The sequence below is a fragment of the Patiria miniata genome, unplaced genomic scaffold, assembly GCF_015706575.1.
Source record: "Patiria miniata isolate m_02_andy unplaced genomic scaffold, ASM1570657v1 HiC_scaffold_9, whole genome shotgun sequence".
Classification (NCBI taxonomy): Eukaryota; Metazoa; Echinodermata; class Asteroidea; order Valvatida; family Asterinidae; genus Patiria; species Patiria miniata.
Window position 1 is genome coordinate 4,465,628 of NW_024037076.1, and position 20,138 is coordinate 4,485,765.

Here is a 20,138-nt window from a genome sequence, read left to right on the forward strand (position 1 = left end):
TGCGAGTGGAAGTGGCAGTGCCTCTGGAGATATTGACAGTGGAAGTGCCTCAGGAGATATTGACAGTGGAAGTGGAAGTGGAAGTGGAAGTGGAAGTGGAAGTGCCTCTGGAAATATCGACAGTGGAAGTGGAAGTGGCAGTGCTTCTGGCGATATTGACAGTGGAAGCGGAAGCGCAAGTGGCAGTGCCTCTGGAGATATTGACAGTGGAAGTGGAAGCGGAAGCGGAAGTGCGAGTGGAAGTACCTCTGAAGATATCGACAGTGGAAGTGGAAGTGGCAGTGCCTCAGGAGATATTGACAGTGGAAGTGGAAGCGGAAGTGCGAGCGGAAGTGGCAGTGCCTCTGGAGATATTGATAGTGGAAGTGGAAGTGGAAGTGCCTCTGGAGATATTGACAGTGGAAGTGGAAGTGCTTCTGGAGATATCGACAGTGGAAGTGGAAGTGGAAGTGGAAGTGGCAGTGCCTCAGGAGATATTGACAGTGGAAGTGGAAGTGGAAGTGGAAGTGCCTCTGGAGATACTGACAGTGGAAGCGGAAGCGCAAGTGGAAGTGGCAGTGCCTCTGGAGATATTGACAGTGGAAGTGGAAGTGCCTCAGGAGATATTGACAGTGGAAGCGGAAGTGGAAGTGCCTCTGGAGATACTGACAGTGGAAGCGGAAGCGGAAGTGCGAGTGGAAGTGGCAGTGCCTCTGGAGATATTGACAGTGGAAGTGGAAGTGCCTCAGGAGATATTGACAGTGGAAGCGGAAGTGGAAGTGGAAGTGGAAGTGGAAGTGGCTCTGGAAATATCGACAGTGGAAGTGGAAGTGGCAGTGCTTCTGGCGATATTGACAGTGGAAGCGGAAGTGGAAGTGGCAGTGCCTCTGGAGATATTGACAGTGGAAGTGGAAGCGGAAGCGGAAGTGCCAGCGGAAGTGCAAGTGGAAGTGCCTCTGGAGATATCGACAGTGGAAGTGGAAGTGCCTCAGGAGATATTGACAGTGGAAGTGGAAGCGGAAGTGCGAGTGGAAGTGGCAGTGCCTCTGGAGATATTGACAGTGGAAGTGGAAGTGGAAGTGCCTCTGGAGATATTGACAGTGGAAGTGGAAGTGGAAGTGCTTCTGGAGATATCGACGGTGGAAGTGGAAGTGGAAGTGGCAGTGCCTCAGGAGATATTGACAGTGGAAGTGGAAGCGGAAGTGCGAGTGGAAGTGGCAGTGCCTCAGGAGATATTGACAGTGGAAGTGGAAGTGGAAGTGCCTCTGGAGATACTGACAGTGGAAGCGGAAGCGGAAGGGCAAGTGGAAGTGGCAGTGCCTCTGGAGATATTGACAGTGGAAGTGGAAGTGCCTCAGGAGATATTGACAGTGGAAGCGGAAGTGGAAGTGGAAGTGGAAGTGGAAGTGCCTCTGGAAATATCGACAGTGGAAGTGGAAGTGGCAGTGCTTCTGGTGATATTGACAGTGGAAGCGGAAGTGGAAGTGGCAGTGCCTCTGGAGATATTGACAGTGGAAGTGGAAGCGGAAGCGGAAGTGCCAGCGGAAGTGCAAGTGGAAGTGCCTCTGGAGATATCGACAGTGGAAGTGGAAGTGCCTCAGGAGATATTGACAGTGGAAGTGGAAGCGGAAGTGCGAGTGGAAGTGGCAGTGCCTCTGGAGATATTGACAGTGGAAGTGGAAGTGGAAGTGCCTCTGGAGATATTGACAGTGGAAGTGGAAGTGGAAGTGCTTCTGGAGATATCGACGGTGGAAGTGGAAGTGGAAGTGGCAGTGCCTCAGGAGATATTGACAGTGGAAGTGGAAGCGGAAGTGCGAGTGGAAGTGGCAGTGCCTCAGGAGATATTGACAGTGGAAGTGGAAGTGGAAGTGCCTCTGGAGATACTGACAGTGGAAGCGGAAGCGGAAGGGCAAGTGGAAGTGGCAGTGCCTCTGGAGATATTGACAGTGGAAGTGGAAGTGCCTCAGGAGATATTGACAGTGGAAGCGCAAGTGGAAGTGGAAGTGGAAGTGGAAGTGCCTCTGGAAATATCGACAGTGGAAGTGGAAGTGCCTCTGGCGATATTGACAGTGGAAGCGGAAGTGGAAGTGGCAGTGCCTCTGGAGATATTGACAGTGGAAGTGGAAGCGGAAGCGGAAGTGCGAGTGGAAGTGGAAGTGGCAGTGCCTCAGGAGATATTGAAAGTGGAAGTGGAAGTGGAAGTGGCAGTGCCTCAGGAGATATCGACAGTGGAAGTGGAAGTGGCAGTGCCTCAGGAGATATTGACAGTGGAAGTGGCAGTGCCTCTGGCATTGGCCAATCCACCGAAACTCCAATTCAGTCAACGAGTTCATATGTGACAACAACGGAAGCGGAGGATAGGACCACTACAGGTATAAGATGTTTTTTTGAACAGTACTGGTCTAGGGTGAAATTGTGGACTTCAAGTTAATTGGGGAAAAAATAAGGCTATCATTCATTTCATATTTTTATAACAACTTAGTCGACGTAGTTGATAGCATATCCTTTTTTTTTTACAAAGCAGTTCTTGTCAAGGTATTAGTTTCTGTGGCAGTCCAAATTTTAAGTTGCAGACCAAATACCTGTGTAAAACATAACTGTTGTGCTAAACTACATTTTGCTTAAAATCTATATTGGAAAAAAGAGACAGAAAATATAGATCTACACGTATTGAGCATTTGTTTGATAAGCGTTGTAATCAAGTTTGTAGGTATTGTATAAGTGAATTATGTCAGAGAAGACAAACAGATTTTCAGAAAGCAAAATACATGTAATGGATATTTGTGAAAAATCTTGCAACAAGAACTTATCTTCATATTGTCTAAAGCACAGTTTTAAGAGGAAATATTCATTTCATAGAATACTCACAATTACTATACCTCACAAATTCATGAGGGAGAGCCGAACTGTTTTTTCCGGTCATTTCAACATGCCTTGGGAACTACATTGTAGTTTGTCAACCTCCTATACCCCGGGGAGCTTATATCGACTATCCACCCTCTCATTATGTTATATTTGTATAATTATCTCCTGATCGATTGAATTACAGTTATGGATACCACCGAAAACCCGATTCAGTCAACGAGTTCATATGTGACCAATGTGGAAACGGTCTCTGTTACGGAGGATAGGACCACCCAAGGTATAAAATGCATTTTTCAACACTACTGGTTTAGGGACACATGTTGGACTACATGTCTATCACGGCTATCAATCATTACATATTGTTTAAACAACATAATCCATGTCTTTGATAGCATTAATTTCTTTTAAACAGCAGTTTTTTCCGAGTATTAGGTTAGTTCCCGTATCGGTCAAAATTATAATTCGCGGAACAAATGGCAAATACCTAGTCTACGGGATAGCCACTTGCAAAGCAAGCGTCTATATGACAAAGGCACAGATTCGGCTGTTATTACTCAAAACAAGACTGCGTGTTCACCGCCAGATTCTAACTATTGAGCGGGTGCCTTTCGAGTCTTTGCTAAGCCGCTCTTGTATTAAAAAACAAATATGGCAGCCAATTGACCAATTAACAGCTTGGGCCGGATTTCTGCTCGAAATGGCGTCACAATTTCTTCAGTCGATTTCAGCTGGCTAGCGCACGGTCGCATAAAAACTGCTTGCTCACATCATACCAGACGTTGTTTGTGGAACTTCCTGGCTCCGTTGAACAACGAATGAAAAAGACTACAAATACCTATGTATTAAAGGGAATATACAACATTTGCAAACATCGAAAAATAAAACTACCAAGTTTTTACGAAAGACCTTACTAGGATGTTGGTAAATGACAGTCTCAAGCATCTTGTAAAATTATGGCACCTGGTGTGAATTCATTTTCGAGAAAATGGTATTTTTGTATACATTGTACATTGTACATTTCCAACGGTGGTCGGCCGACCAGCGTTGGAAAAACCTAACTCTTTTTCAACTACTGTTCCAAATTTACCATTTTTTAGTCCAAATTTTGTTTGCTATTGGTTACATGTTCATGAACGGGTGCAGGCCAGCTAGACTGGTTCCCTTGCCTTACAATTTTCCATCATCTATAAATTGATCCATTTTATCTTTTGTGGAGTCAGGGAACCAGACTACTTGAACATTTTTGTTTTTCTTGGTTTTTCCAACCTTTTCGAACACAAAACTTCACAAATGTCAGTGTAACGATATTTGATCTATTATACTAACCCCTTGAATAGTTCATTTCCGACAATTACAGCAAAAGCCAATGATGTACATTCCCTTTTTTTAATAATGTAAAACATAACTGTCCCGGTAAAATACATTTTGCTTAAGATCTTTATGAAACTGTACTGAACAAGAATTTGGTATTATTGTCTACACCGCAACATTGAAACAATTAATTTTATAAAATATTCACAATTACTTACACCTCACACAAATTCCTGAGCGAGAACCGAATTTGCTGGTCCATTCACCATGCCTTGGGAACTAGTTTGCCATTCTCCTATACCCCGGGAGCTTAATATCGACTATCCACCCTCACATTATGTTATATTTGTATAAATATCTCCTGATCGATTGAATTACAGTTATGGATACCACCGAAAACCCGATTCAGTCAACGAGTTCATATGTGACAACACCGGAAGCGGAGGATAGGACCACTACAGGTACATGTATAAGATGTATTTTTCAACAGTACTGGTCTAGGGTGAAATTGTGGACTTCATGTTAATTGGAAAAAAAAATAAGGCTATCATTCATTTCATATTTTTTTTAACAACTTAGTCGACGTAGTTGATAGCATATCCTTTTTTTTTACAAAGCAGTTCTTGTCAAGGTATTAGTTTCTGTGGCAGTCCAAATTTTAAGTTGCAGACCAAATACCTGTGTAAAACATAACTGTTGTGCTAAACTACATTTTGCTTAAGATCTATATTGGAAAAAAGAGACAGAAAATATAGATCTACACGTATTCAAAGCATTTGTTTGATAAGCGTTGTAATCAAGTTTGTAGGTTTTGTATAAGTGAATTATGTCAGAGAAGACAAACAGATTTTCAGAAAGAAAAATACATGTAATGGATATTTGTGAAAAAACTTGCAACAAGAACTTATCTTCATATTGTCTAAAGCACAGTTTTAAGAGGAAATATTCATTTCATAGAATACTCACAATTACTATACCTCACAAATTCATGAGGGAGAGCCGAACTGTTTTTCCCGGTCATTTCACCATGCCTTGGGAACTAGTTTGCCAACCTCCTATACCCTGGGAGCTTAATATCGACTATCCACCCTCACATTATGTTATATTTGTATAAATATCTCCTTATCGATTGAATTACAGTTATGGATTCCACCGAAAACCCGATTCAGTCAACGAGTTCATATGTGACCACTGTGGAAACGGTCTCTGTTACGGAGGATAGGACCACCCAAGGTATTAAATGCATTTTTCTACACTACTGGTTTAGGGACACATATTGGACTACATGTATAATCATGGCTATCAATCATTACATATTGTTTTAACAACATAACCCATGTCTTTGATAGCATTAATTTCTTTTAAACAGCAGTTTTTTCCAAGTATTAGGTTAGTTTCCGTGCCGGTCAAAATTATAATTCGCGGAACAAATGGCAAATACCTACATGTAGTCTTTGGGATAGCCACTTGCAAAGCAAGCGTCTACATGATAAAGGCACAGATTCGGCTGTTATTACTTAAAACAAGACTGCGTGTTCACCAAGAGGATTTTAACTATTCAACGGGCGCCTTTTGAGTCTTTGCTAAGCTGCTCTTGTATTAAAAACAAATATGGCAGCCAATTGACCAATTAACAGCTTGGGCCCGATTTCTGCTCGAAATGGCGTCACAATTTCTTCAGTCGATTTTGATTGGCTAGCACACGGTCGCATAAAAACTGCATGCTCACATCATACCAGACGTTCTTTGTGGAACTTCCTGGCTCCGTTGAACAACGGATGAAACTAAGACTACAAATACCTATGTATTAATGTAAAACATAACTGGCATGGTAAAATACATTTTGCTTTTAAGATCTTTATGAAACTGTACTGAACAAGAATTTGGTACCATTGTCTACACTGCAGCATTGAGAGAAACAATTAATTTTATAAAATATTCACAATTACTACACCTCACAAAAATTCCTGAGCGAGAACCGAATTTGCTGGTCCATTCACCATGCCTTGGGAACTAGTTTGCCAACCTCCTATACCCCGGGAGCTTAATATCAACTATCCACCCTCACATTATGTTATATTTGTATAAATATCTCCTGATCGATTGAATTACAGTTATGGATTCCACCGAAAACCCGATTCAGTCAACGAGTTCATATGTGACAACTGTGGAAACGGTCCCTGTTACGGAGGATAGGACCACCCAAGGTATTAAATGCATTTGTCAACACTACTGGTTTAAGGACACATGTTGGACTACATGTATAATCATGGCTATCACTCATTACATATTGTTTTAACAACATAATCCATGTCTTTGATACCATTAATTTCTAATAAACAACAGGGTTTTTTTTCAAAGTATCAGGTTAGTTTCCGTGCCAGTCAAAATTATAATTTGCGGACCAAATATACCCAATCTACAGGAATAGCCACTTGCAAAGCAAGTGTCTATATATGATAAAGGCACAGATTTGGCGATTAATATTCAAAACAAGATTTTGTGTTCACCTCCAGATTCTGACTATTCAATTGACCAATTGAAAGCTTGGGCCGAATAACTGTCTTGGTAAAATACATTTCGCTTAAGATCTTTATGAAACTGTACTGAACAAGAATTTGGTATTATTGTCTACACCGCAGCATTGAGAGATTCAAATATTTTTATAAAATATTCACAAGTACTTCACCTCACACAAATTCCTGAGCGAGAACCGAATTTGCTGGTCCATTCACCATGCCTTGGGAACTAGTTTGCCAACCTCCTATACCCCGGGAGCTTAATATACCGACTATTCACCCTCACATTATGTTATATTTGTATAAATATCTCCTGATCGATTGAATTACAGTTATGGATTCCACCGAAAACCCGATTCAGTCAACGAGTTCATATGTGACCACTGTGGAAACGGTCCCTGTTACGGAGGATAGGACCACCCAAGGTATTAAATGCATTTGTCAACACTACTGGTTTAAGGACACATGTTGGACTACATGTATAATCATGGCTATCACTCATTACATATTGTTTTAACAACATAATCCATGTCTTTGATACCATTAATTTCTAATAAACAACAGGGTTTTTTTTCAAAGTATCAGGTTAGTTTCCGTGCCAGTCAAAATTATAATTTGCGGACCAAATATACCCAATCTACAGGAATAGCCACTTGCAAAGCAAGTGTCTATATATGATAAAGGCACAGATTTGGCGATTAATATTCAAAACAAGATTTTGTGTTCACCTCCAGATTCTGACTATTCAATTGACCAATTGAAAGCTTGGGCCGAATAACTGTCTTGGTAAAATACATTTCGCTTAAGATCTTTATGAAACTGTACTGAACAAGAATTTGGTATTATTGTCTACACCGCAGCATTGAGAGAATCAAATATTTTTATAAAATATTCACAAGTACTTCACCTCACACAAATTCCTGAGCGAGAACCGAATTTGCTGGTCCATTCACCATGCCTTGGGAACTAGTTGGCCAACCTCCTATACCCCGGGGAGCTTAATATACCGACTATTCACCCTCACATTATGTTATATTTGTATAAATATCTCCTGATCGATTGAATTACAGTTATGGATTCCACCGAAAACCCGATTCAGTCAACGAGTTCATATGTGACCACTGTGGAAACGGTCTCTGTTACGGAGGATAGGACCACCCAAGGTATAAAATGCATTTGTCAACACTACTGGTTTAGGGACACATGTTGGACTACATGTATAATCACGGCTATCACTCATTACATATTGTTTTAACAACATAATCCATGTCTTTGATACCATTAATTTCTAATAAACAACAGGGTTTTTTTTCAAAGTATCAGGTTAGTTTCCGTGCCAGTCAAAATTATAATTTGCGGACCAAATATACCCAATCTACAGGAATAGCCACTTGCAAAGCAAGTGTCTATATATGATAAAGGCACAGATTTGGCGATTAATATTCAAAACAAGATTTTGTGTTCACCTCCAGATTCTGACTATTCAATTGACCAATTGAAAGCTTGGGCCGAATAACTGTCTTGGTAAAATACATTTTGCTTAAGATCTTTATGAAACTGTACTGAACAAGAATTTGGTATTATTGTCTACACCGCAGCATTGAGAGAATCAAATATTTTTATAAAATATTCACAAGTACTTCACCTCACACAAATTCCTGAGCGAGAACCGAATTTGCTGGTCCATTCACCATGCCTTGGGAACTAGTTTGCCAACGTCCTATACCCCGGGGAGCTTAATATACCAACTATCCACCCTCACATTATGTTATATTTGTATAAATATCTCCTTATCGATTGAATTACAGTTATGGATTCCACCGAAAACCCGATTCAGTCAACGAGTTCATATGTGACCACTGTGGAAACGGTCTCTGTTACGGAGGATAGGACCACCCAAGGTATTAAATGCATTTTTTAACACTACTGGTTTAGGGACACATGTTGGACTACATGTATAATCACGGCTATCAATCATTACATATTGTTTTAACAACATAATCCATGTCTTTGATAGCATTAATTTCTTTTAAACAGCAGTTTTTTCCAAGCATTAGGTTAGTTTCCGTGCCGGTCAAAATTATAATTCGCGGAACAAATGGCAAATACCTAGTCTTTGGGATAGCCACTTGCAAAGCAAGCGTCTACATGATAAAGGCACAGATTCGGCTGTTATTACTTAAAACAAGACTGCGTGTTCACCAAGAGGATTTTAACTATTCAACGGGCGCCTTTTGAGTCTTTGCTAAGCTGCTCTTGTATTAAAAACAAATATGGCAGCCAATTGACCAATTAACAGCTTGGGCCCGATTTCTGCTCGAAATGGCGTCACAATTTCTTCAGTCGATTTTGATTGGCTAGCACACGGTCGCATGAAAACTGCATGCTCACATCATACCAGACGTTGTTTGTGGAACTTCCTGGCTCCGTTGAACAACGGATGAAACTAAGACTACAAATACCTATGTATTAATGTAAAACATAACTGGCATGGTAAAATACATTTTGCTTTTAAGATCTTTATGAAACTGTACTAAACAAGAATTTGGTACCATTGTCTACACTGCAGAATTGAGAGAAACAATTAATTTTATAAAATATTCACAATTACTACACCTCACAAAAATTTCTGAGCGAGAACCGAATTTGCTGGTCCATTCACCATGCCTTGGGAACTAGTTGGCCAACCTCCTATACCCGGGGAGCTTAATATACCGACTATCCACCCTCACATTATGTTATATTTGTATAAATATCTCCTGATCGATTGAATTACAGTTATGGATTCCACCAAAAACCCGATTCAGTCAACGAGTTCATATGTGCCCACTGTGGAAACGGTCTCTGTTACGGAGGATAGGACCACCCAAGGTATTAAATGCATTTTTCAACACTACTGGTTTAGGGACACATGTTGGACTACATGTATAATCACGGCTATCAATCATTACATATTGTTTTAACAACATAATCCATGTCTTTGATAGCATTAATTTCTTTTAAACAGCAGTTTTTTTCCGAGTATTAGGTTAGTTCCCGTACCGGTCAAAATTATAATTCGCGGAACAAATGGCAAATACCTACATGTAGTCTTTGGGATAGCCACTTGCAAAGCAAGCGTCTACATGATAAAGGCACAGATTCGGCTGTTATTACTTAAAACAAGACTGCGTGTTCACCAAGAGGATTTTAACTATTCAACGGGCGCCTTTTGAGTCTTTGCTAAGCTGCTCTTGTATTAGAAACAAATATGGCAGCCAATTGACCAATTAACAGCTTGGGCCCGATTTCTGCTCGAAATGGCGTCACAATTTCTTCAGTCGATTTTGATTGGCTAGCACACGGTCGCATAAAAACTGCATGCTCACATCATACCAGACGTTGTTTGTGGAACTTCCTGGCTCCGTTTAACAATGGATGAAACTAAGACTACAAATACCTATGTATTAATGTAAAACATAACTGGCATGGTAAAATACATTTTGCTTTTAAGATCTTTATGAAACTGTACTGAACAAGAATTTGGTACCATTGTCTACACTGCAGCATTGAGAGAAACAATTAATTTTATAAAATATTCACAATTACTACACCTCACAAAAATTCCTGAGCGAGAACCGAATTTGCTAGTCCATTCACCATGCCTTGGGAACTAGTTTGCCAACCTCCTATACCCCGGGAGCTTAATATCAACTATCCACCCTCACATTATGTTATATTTGTATAAATATCTCCTGATCGATTGAATTACAGTTATGGATTCCACCGAAAACCCGATTCAGTCAACGAGTTCATATGTGACCACTGTGGAAACGGTCCCTGTTACGGAGGATAGGACCACCCAAGGTATTAAATGCATTTGTCAACACTACTGGTTTAAGGACACATGTTGGACTACATGTATAATCATGGCTATCACTCATTACATATTGTTTTAACAACATAATCCATGTCTTTGATACCATTAATTTCTAATAAACAACAGGGTTTTTTTTCAAAGTATCAGGTTAGTTTCCGTGCCAGTCAAAATTATAATTTGCGGACCAAATATACCCAATCTACAGGAATAGCCACTTGCAAAGCAAGTGTCTATATATGATAAAGGCACAGATTTGGCGATTAATATTCAAAACAAGATTTTGTGTTCACCTCCAGATTCTGACTATTCAATTGACCAATTGAAAGCTTGGGCCGAATAACTGTCTTGGTAAAATACATTTCGCTTAAGATCTTTATGAAACTGTACTGAACAAGAATTTGGTATTATTGTCTACACCGCAGCATTGAGAGAATCAAATATTTTTATAAAATATTCACAAGTACTTCACCTCACACAAATTCCTGAGCGAGAACCGAATTTGCTGGTCCATTCACCATGCCTTGGGAACTAGTTTGCCAACCTCCTATACCCCGGGGAGCTTAATATACCGACTATTCACCCTCACATTATGTTATATTTGTATAAATATCTCCTGATCGATTGAATTACAGTTATGGATTCCACCGAAAACCCGATTCAGTCAACGAGTTCATATGTGACCACTGTGGAAACGGTCTCTGTTACGGAGGATAGGACCACCCAAGGTATAAAATGCATTTGTCAACACTACTGGTTTAGGGACACATGTTGGACTACATGTATAATCACGGCTATCAATCATTACTTATTGTTTTAACAACATAATCCATGTCTTTGATACCATTAATTTCTAATAAACAACAGGTTTTTTTTTTTCAAAGTATCAGGTTAGTTTCCGTGCCAGTCAAAATTATAATTTGCGGACCAAATATACCCAATCTACAGGAATAGCCACTTGCAAAGCAAGCGTCTATATATGATAAAGGCACAGATTTGGGGATTAATACTCAAAACAAGATTTTGTGTTCACCTCCAGATTCTGACTATTCAATTGACCAATTGAAAGCTTGGGCCGAATAACTGTCTTGGTAAAATACATTTCGCTTAAGATCTTTATGAAACTGTACTGCACAAGAATTTGGTATTATTGTCTACACCGCAGCATTGAAAGAAACAATTGATTTTATAAAATATTCACAAGTACTTCACCTCACACAAATTCCTGAGCGAGAACCGAATTTGCTTGTCTATTCACCATGCCTTGGGAACTAGTTTGCCAACCTCCTATACCCCGGGAGCTTAATATCGACTATCCACCCTCACAATATGTTATATTTGTATAAATATCTCCTTATTGATTGAATTACAGTTATGGATTCCACCGAAAACCCGATTCAGTCAACGAGTTCATATGTGACCACTGTGGAAACGGTCTCTGTTACGGAGGATAGGACCACCCAAGGTATTAAATGCATTTTTCAACACTACTGGTTTAGGGACACATGTTGGACTACATGTATAATCATGGCTATCAATCATTACATATTGTTTTAACAACATTATCCATGTCTTTGATAGCATTACTTTCTTTTAAACAGCAGTTTTTTCAAAGTATCAGGTTAGTTAGCCTGCCAGTCAAAATTATAATTTGAGGACCAAATATACCCAATCTACATGTACGGGAATAGCCACTTGCAAAGCAAGCGTCTACATGATAAAGGCACAGATTCGGCTGTTATTACTCAAAACAACACTGCGTGTTCACAGCCCAACACCTCACACAAATTCCTGAGCGAGAATCGAATTTGCTGAAGCCAGCCTCCTATACCCTGAGAGCTTAATAATGACTATCCACCTCAAATCATATTAGTACAATATTTCCTGATGAATTGAATTGCAGTTATGGATTCAGAGCCACCAAGCATAACGTGCCCAGCTGCCATAGCTACAAATGCAGAACCAGGAAAGGACTTTGGATATGTCACATGGACTCCTGAGGTACCAACAGCGATTGATGCTGTTAGTGACGCAGTGAGTGTCTCTTGCTCAACCCCAGATTCCAATGAAGTAGTGTCTGGAGATGCATTCCAAGTTGGTGCAACTGTTGTGACTTGTGAGGCAGCTGATGATGCTGGTAACCGGGCATCATGTACCTTCGTAGTCTCTGTCAATGGTAAGTTTTAACCTATAGTCCATTATCAACTTAGGGCTACCTTGATTTTTTTCCCCATTCAATCAATGTTACCGAAGTGAGGCTGGACGTAAAATTAGTCTGGTCCCTTTTTGTGGCAGGAAAAAAAATCATTCAATTCTGTCTTTGGATACAAGGAACATGACTGAAATGGTGTCAGCATGATAAAGGTGCTAGTGTTTGAGTGCTACCATTTCTTAAAGTTCCACAAATTAAAGTTCCTCAAGTCCACAATCTGGACTTGAGACGAATAATAAAAACATAAGCGAATACCGAGACAAAAGGCCGGAATAAGCAAATTCGTTATTTCAATTACCCGAGGTCATTCGGGATAAACATCGCTGACCCGATGTTACGCGCACATCCAATCTGCTTGTTATTGACACGCAAGCGTCGTGCACATGCACCTTTGATCCTTCGATTATCTCGAATGACCCGCAACCACAGCCCGTGACCCATATCGTTGCACATGCGCAGTTGAAATACCAAACTGGCTTATTCAAAGACCGGCAAACTCTGAATTTCAGAAGGTATCTCTGACACATAGTGTAGGCTTCTGGTTGTACCCCATCATACATGTAAACAAGAACACTTTTATAGGAGGAACTGTAACGCTTTTATACTGCCAATTAAAGAAAAAAAACCTTTTTCCTCTTTTCTCACAGGAACCTGTTTCATTCCATTCGGGCCAGATGCAGGAGATCAAGTCCTCTCACCAATTGTAAGTCCCTTTGCTTAGTACTTCTCTAACAAATACTATCTGCCTAGTAAGTAAGTAGAGTCTGTCACGAGCCAATGTGGCCCATCAGGCCGATGTTAATCTCCGGTTTCAGTACCATGAAACGACTGAGAATATTTCTACTATAACGGGACGGCATGCTATAGTCCTTCGCAGGTTACTCCCCAGCTAACGCGAGTACCCATTTATACTCCTGGGTGGAGAGAGGCAAGTGGGGACGAAGTGGCTTGCCCAAGGACAACCTATCGGTATGACCTTCAGCTGGATTCGAACCTCTGACCCCAAGATCATGAGTCTCGAACCCTGATCACTAGGCCACACTCCCCGGGAGATAGTACGGAGCACCTGAAGGGAGTAAGGGATAGCACGGAGTGCTTAAAGGGACACTGAAAAAAACATTTAAAACAAATAAGAACAATTTATGTTCATTATTTTGTGTGTTTGTTTCGAGCGCACGAAATGATTTAGAGTGCATCTAATTGACATGAAATCATTCTTTCATGTTTGAAATTATTTTTCGAATTTCCATTTGGGGGCTCCGTAGGTTAATATTAATCAAGTGAATACTGTAAAATAACAATGGGTGTTTTAATTGCAACAGAACAAAAGTGCTCCTTAACTGTGAAGGGACATTTCAAATGTGAAATGTCGAGACGCAGTTCCACAACAAACTAGGCAATTGACAGGCCTGTTCTATGTAATGTCCAAGAAGAAGAAATTCACATTTTAACACCATGTAATATTCTCAGTAATGTCCATAAACTGTTGAAAAAAAGAAGACATTTGTTCTTTGTGAGGGTTCCTTCAGCTTGTGGTCTATTTGGTTGTCTCTGTTACAACTGATAATGTAACAATCAACGGATAATGTATCACCAACTGATACTGTAACAACAATAGACCGATACAGTATCACCAAGGGATAATGTAACAATAATTGACTGATAGTGTAGTAAATGTTATAACACTATCAGTTACTTTTTGTTACATTATCGGTAATTAGTATTGATGATGTAACAAACATTGACTGATGGTGTAGTACATTCTACTTTACTTGCGGTAAAGTTTTGATACATTATCGGTTAGTGATACAGTTTCGGTCAATTTTTGTTACATTATTGGTTGGTGATACGTAATCCGGTGGTTATTACATTATCAGTTAAAACAGACTCCAAGTTTTCTGTGAAAATTGTCTTGTGTGACTTGACCACATTTTACGTGTTTTCGATTATTTTAGGATGCAGTCGGAGATCGAGCAAAGGATTTCGTTTCACCGCTGTTTTCCCCGAGAACATATTTCCCATATTGCAACCACCTGTATCAGAATCTCTATGTAAGTACAGTTGATGTTATAATTCACACTGTTAATTGCAAGCAAACAGTCATGAGCTTTCAAACATTCATGTGCCTGTGCTCTCCACGAAGTGGGGCATATTTGGCAAAAACATGTGATCGCTTTCTTTGCAGAACTCGGCGCCACTGAGTAGATAAGGGACGCCACATGAATGAATCGCGGCCAAACAGAAGCCTTATCGAACGAGAACAACAAGTTTAATGAGACAGTATAACACACGAGGTGAAAAAAAGATGGCTGCGTCCGTGGGATAGAGTAACATGACGCATGAGGGCGCTATAACCAACTTGCGCAGGGCGCTCTTTTAAGAACCGAATTCGCATCATGTCTTAGTGTCGAGTACAATTAGGCTTGCTTTAAAGTAATAACTGCATTGTGGCACAGATGGTGGTAACCATTATAGACCAATCCGGGCACGCTACCAGTTCTATCACAAAGGCCCCCTTCAATGGCGTAAGCATTGGGTTAGCTTTTGACAATCGGTATATACCGGAATATTAAAAACATGTAGGAATTGTTAACCCAAGTGCAAATCAGATGTGTTACAGACTGGTATATTGGACATATTTCGTGAAAGTTTCATGTATATCCATTGTACCATTTTGAAGAAAAGCGCTAGCAAGGAACACACGCTAGTCTGACCACGGTTCCATGGTTCAACAAATTTATTCAAATTGCGTACTGATGTGAATCAGTGTGATGACAAATAGAAACCGAGTCACGGTGACTGACTCACTTGACTTAATTGACACATTTAACAAGGGCAAAACCAATTCCGTGTGTGGACTGGAAATGAGCCGCTTCAATGAAAATGGCATAACTCCTCACCACAGCCACTTATTTAAAAACAAAACCAAAATTCCCGTGGAAGACAAGGTACATTGTAATATCCATTCGTATGAAACACCAAGCGTTTTCTTAATTTACTCTTTTTGTCACAAAAAAAAGAGAGTTGAAATTGGGTACAAATCACTCTGACTCACCCTGTATGTATACGGTAGGCCCTTTTTTATCTCCCCGTGTCAATGATTAAATTACTAATTAATTGATTGATTGGTTAATTTCTGTCATCTAGTTCAGCGACAATGGAGTTATTATCTTACTGGACAGCGGATCATATGAAGGCTATGCTTACCCCAGCACAGACAGTTCAACATTCAATTCCCTAGACAACACTGCCATTGTTGCACCGTTCTGGGCAGATGTGAAAGGTAGTCTCCTGACTAGTTTGGAAAGTAATGTCTTCTATCAGGTGAGTATTTCGTAACGTATTAATTAACATCTTCTCTCAGGCTAGTATTAAGTAACGTAATGAGTAACGTCTATTACTATGTACAGGGTGACCCACAAAAATGCAAACCTGAAACATTTTAATTTTTATGTTTTGGATGTCGGATTAAAGCAGCGAGTTTTTTTTCTTTCAAATACCAAAAAAGTCATGAAAACAGCATATTGGGTTGCTGAGAGAAAGCAATTACATGTAAAGGAAGTATTTTTTTCATCCTTTCTAATAGTGTTTTAAACAGAGAAAAATTGTACTGTAAGCCCACTGTGCAACTGTCTTTCTTTTGTGCAATATCTTTAATATTTTGACATATTTGTGATGCTAAAAAGGTTTAAAATAGAACTAAAAAGGATGAGATACCTGGTCAGGTGGAAAATAAAACGTATTCCACCAAAAATCTAATTTGTATTCTTGCTATATTAGGTGCCGTGTTGTTTGTAAGGATTAGGACACATTGTGCCACATGCATTTCATGCACAAATAGGTACAGTGTAAATCCCTTAACTGTGGTAAGACCTTTGGAATGGACCAAAGATGAGTTGTTTTACATTATTGGGTTTTTTCTCAGCAACCTAATAGTGTGCTGTTTTCATGATTATTTTAGTATTTGAAGAAAATAACCTCCCAGCTTTAATCTGATATCCAAGACATAAACATTCACAGATCACGTTTTTGATCAAGGCAAATGTTTCAGGTTTACATTTTTGTGGGTCGCCCTGTAAAGCAACGTCTGTAGTTACCTCTTCTGCTATAGTAAATAATAACTTTTTAGATGGTAAGTATTTAGTATCTTCTTTGTAGTATTTAGCTTAGTCTTTAGCTGCGTTATTAGATCAATTACCGGTATATCAATAAGTAGCCTATCAAAAGTATTGATTCTATTATGTCTCCTATCCAGTAAATGTATTGAGTAACTTTCTGTCAACTGAATTTAAGTAGTCTCTTCATTAACATCTTCTATCATAAAAATATGAAGTAACGTCTTTAACGTCGAGTTTATCAGGAAAGAATAAGGTGACGTTTGTAGTAACATGTTCTCTCCATCCATATTTCGTCATCAATCAATTGAAGAAGGTTAATTCAGTTACGTCTTCTGCCAGTACAACGTTCCTAAGGAATATCTAATACCAAAATAATACTTAATTATGTCTTTTGTCACGTTAGTATCCGTAAGTTTAGTATTAGTAGTAAGTAGTAACTGGTAAAATCTTCTATCAGGTTCATATTTTTAACTGAAATATTAATCCAATTTGAATGTCTTTAGGACTGTCTTAGCAACGACTTCTCTCATGTACCTTAAGGGCATTTAAGCCAATTACTAACTAACATTGTCTTTCCCTGTTTCGAAAGTGCAATGTACATTGGTGATTTGAACTTTACCACCCCAAGCAATTATATTTGATCCTGTTTTTCTGATCCTGTTTTTCTGATATTTGATCCTGTTTTTCTGCCAGGTGTATGACTCCTCTAGCTCCAACGCTGATCAAGCTAGAATGATGGATTTGGTGAGCGCAAGGGTGAACGCAAATCCTGCGCACAGCAACTTCACGGCAAATTGGATGTTGGTGATCACATGGTATAAAGTGCCAGCTATTTCACCCGATCTGGTAGGTTTTTGGCTTCAACCATGCCATTAATGTCTAGTTTCTGTAGAGCCGGCTTTCTATTTGTTAGAATACTGTCTTTAACGAAAATAACCGATTTAGCGCAAGTGTACACGAGCGTCACTTCGTGAAAACGAAAATCGCTCGGTTCTGTAAAATACGCGCGCGTAGCGAGCACTCAAGTCCACTTCCAGGGTGTTATTACTTCGTGGTGTCACTGACGATATGTATACAGTGTATACATTGTTTATACTTTAACGTTTTCTTTTGTAGGCGACAAACACTTTCCAAGCTGTGCTGGCTACCGATGGGGTGCATAGTTTCGTCCTCTTCAGCTACGCTAACATGAACTGGGACGCCACTTTGCTTGGCAACGACAAGGTTATTTCGGGTTTCACGTGTGGCGGTGGGGGCCAGAAAACTTACATCAATGTCCCCTTCTCCATGCGTTACCGACCCGACCAAGTTACGGGAAACACCGGAGAGCTTGGCTGCTGGATCTTCCAGATGGACAACAATCCATCGGACTTTGTCAACCCGCGCCAGTTTTGCTACGACTGGCACAGCCGCCAAGATTCAAGCACATTTTTCAATCTGATAAATCGTAGACAATGGCAGCGCAACATATGTCCCTGTTCTGCAATCTGGTTGCAATTCGATAGAAGATTTACCTTTATATTCCCCTCCGTTGTTCTACCTTCATCTTCAACTCCACGTGTCGGTAAGACAAAGTTAAAGCGTAAAGAGGTGTAAAATGTTGAGCACAAAATAAGTTCACTGATTTAAGAAAATTTGCCCAGTTTGCAAGTTTTTCTCCTTTTTTTCATGCTGAATTGATTTCGATTTTACAAGCAAAAAAAGGGTATTAAGTTGTTAATGTATGTGGTCATTTATTTTGATTGCGTTTGTTATTGGGCCATTCTATAAATTTGATAACACCTGACCTGTGTATAATTTGACATGGAAATCTCATTGAAATTGACTTCAAACTATTTTTTCATTCAATTTGTTTAGCAGGTACTTTGCATTACATAATCACTCTTGGAGGTCGAAGGCGTTAAAGAATGAGTCATGTACATGTAGTTACAACATGTTTTGTCAGATGTAACAGGTGCAAAACAATTGGACCATATTTCGTCGCGTCAGTGCAACAAGGTCGTATCTCCTAAAATGGCATGAACGACGCAAAACGCGAGTTTTAGAATGTCAAAAGGTCGTATCTCGCTTAAAATAACCCGGATGTACACGCAAAGTCAATGGACGTCGAGATACGACCTTGTTGCACGGAGCGTATTTGCGCGAGATACGACTTTGTTGCAGAATGGAGATATGAACGCAAAACGCGAGTTTTAGAATGTCAAAAGGTCGTATCTCGCTTAAAATAACCCGGATGTACACGAAAAGTCAATGGACGTCGAGATACGACCTTGTTGCACGGAGCGTATTCGCGCGAGATACGACTTTGTTGCAGAATGGAGTTACGACCTTGTTGCACTGACATGACGATTTATAGTATGACCTTATTGCGTCGCTGTTTTGCACATAAGGATTCTTCTGAATAATAAGGAACCCTGTATGCAAAATGACATTGTTTTCCTTTCAACATCTGGACAGCCAACCAGTTCTGTGTAATGTCAACATTACAATCCCCTGGCTTTCCTGGAGTGAAGTGTTGTTACAATGGATTTGGATTTCTATCTGATGAAGTTGGTGCATTGGAGGCCAGCCGTATGGAAGTGAGCCCGTACAACCCATGGTGGTTCAACAATGACTTATACCAACAAAATTTTGGTGAGTTGATTTTTCTGTTGGTTGAGTTCCTTTAATTTGCCCTTTGGATTGCATGCTAGTTAACCAGTGTTTAATTTTGTTCACTAACCCACACTGAAGTTGTATTCTCTGTCTATTTTTGGAGTTCTATCCCCCCCCAAAAAAAAAAATACAACTACATGTATATTCCTGTTCAGATTGCTATTTTTTTTAGAATAACATTTTTCGTTGTGTATAGTTTGAATCCTACACGAAGATTAGAAAGGTTGGCAATTCAGAACACGTGTCATGTTTAATTACAATGGCCATTACAAATTCAGCCTTGAATGAGACTAGTCATTCTTGCCTTAATGCTTTACCATCAAATGGTCTGGAATTTCATTTCCACAAATACAACAACAAAAAAGTGCTAAAATACGACTCAGCTCCTGGCATGTTTCACGGCTTAATGTCTTCAATGATCGGAAAAAAACAAGATAAATAAAAAAAATATATATTAAATCTGCTGTTACATTCAATCCATTCCGAAGACCTACTGTGGGCGTAGAGTGATAAAACATCGGCACTACTGAGTAGGCCTAAAAAGCAGGGGGCGTAGGCCTGATTTTTTCAGGAGTAAGGTTGACAGATCTTTTTTTCATGGGCTCTCTGCAAGCATAGGCCTA

At 39.7% G+C, this 20,138-nt stretch overlaps 1 protein-coding gene across 1 annotated transcript in view; it reads left to right on the top strand.

The window, feature by feature from the left end:
* The window catches only part of LOC119720323 (mucin-4-like), a 54,174-nt gene that overhangs the window by 2,898 nt on the left and 31,138 nt on the right, over positions 1–20,138 (top strand). Inside the window, exons 3-20 of the mRNA XM_038189966.1 lie at positions 2,085–2,351; positions 3,029–3,121; positions 4,536–4,616; positions 5,296–5,388; positions 6,270–6,362; positions 7,007–7,099; positions 7,745–7,837; positions 8,483–8,575; positions 10,428–10,520; positions 11,166–11,258; positions 11,903–11,995; positions 12,434–12,706; positions 13,390–13,445; positions 14,698–14,793; positions 15,890–16,066; positions 17,554–17,706; positions 17,977–18,424; positions 19,318–19,494. Coding sequence (XP_038045894.1) covers positions 2,085–2,351; positions 3,029–3,121; positions 4,536–4,616; positions 5,296–5,388; positions 6,270–6,362; positions 7,007–7,099; positions 7,745–7,837; positions 8,483–8,575; positions 10,428–10,520; positions 11,166–11,258; positions 11,903–11,995; positions 12,434–12,706; positions 13,390–13,445; positions 14,698–14,793; positions 15,890–16,066; positions 17,554–17,706; positions 17,977–18,424; positions 19,318–19,494 — 2,565 coding nt within the window. The remainder of the gene's footprint in view (positions 1–2,084; positions 2,352–3,028; positions 3,122–4,535; positions 4,617–5,295; positions 5,389–6,269; positions 6,363–7,006; positions 7,100–7,744; positions 7,838–8,482; positions 8,576–10,427; positions 10,521–11,165; positions 11,259–11,902; positions 11,996–12,433; positions 12,707–13,389; positions 13,446–14,697; positions 14,794–15,889; positions 16,067–17,553; positions 17,707–17,976; positions 18,425–19,317; positions 19,495–20,138) is intronic.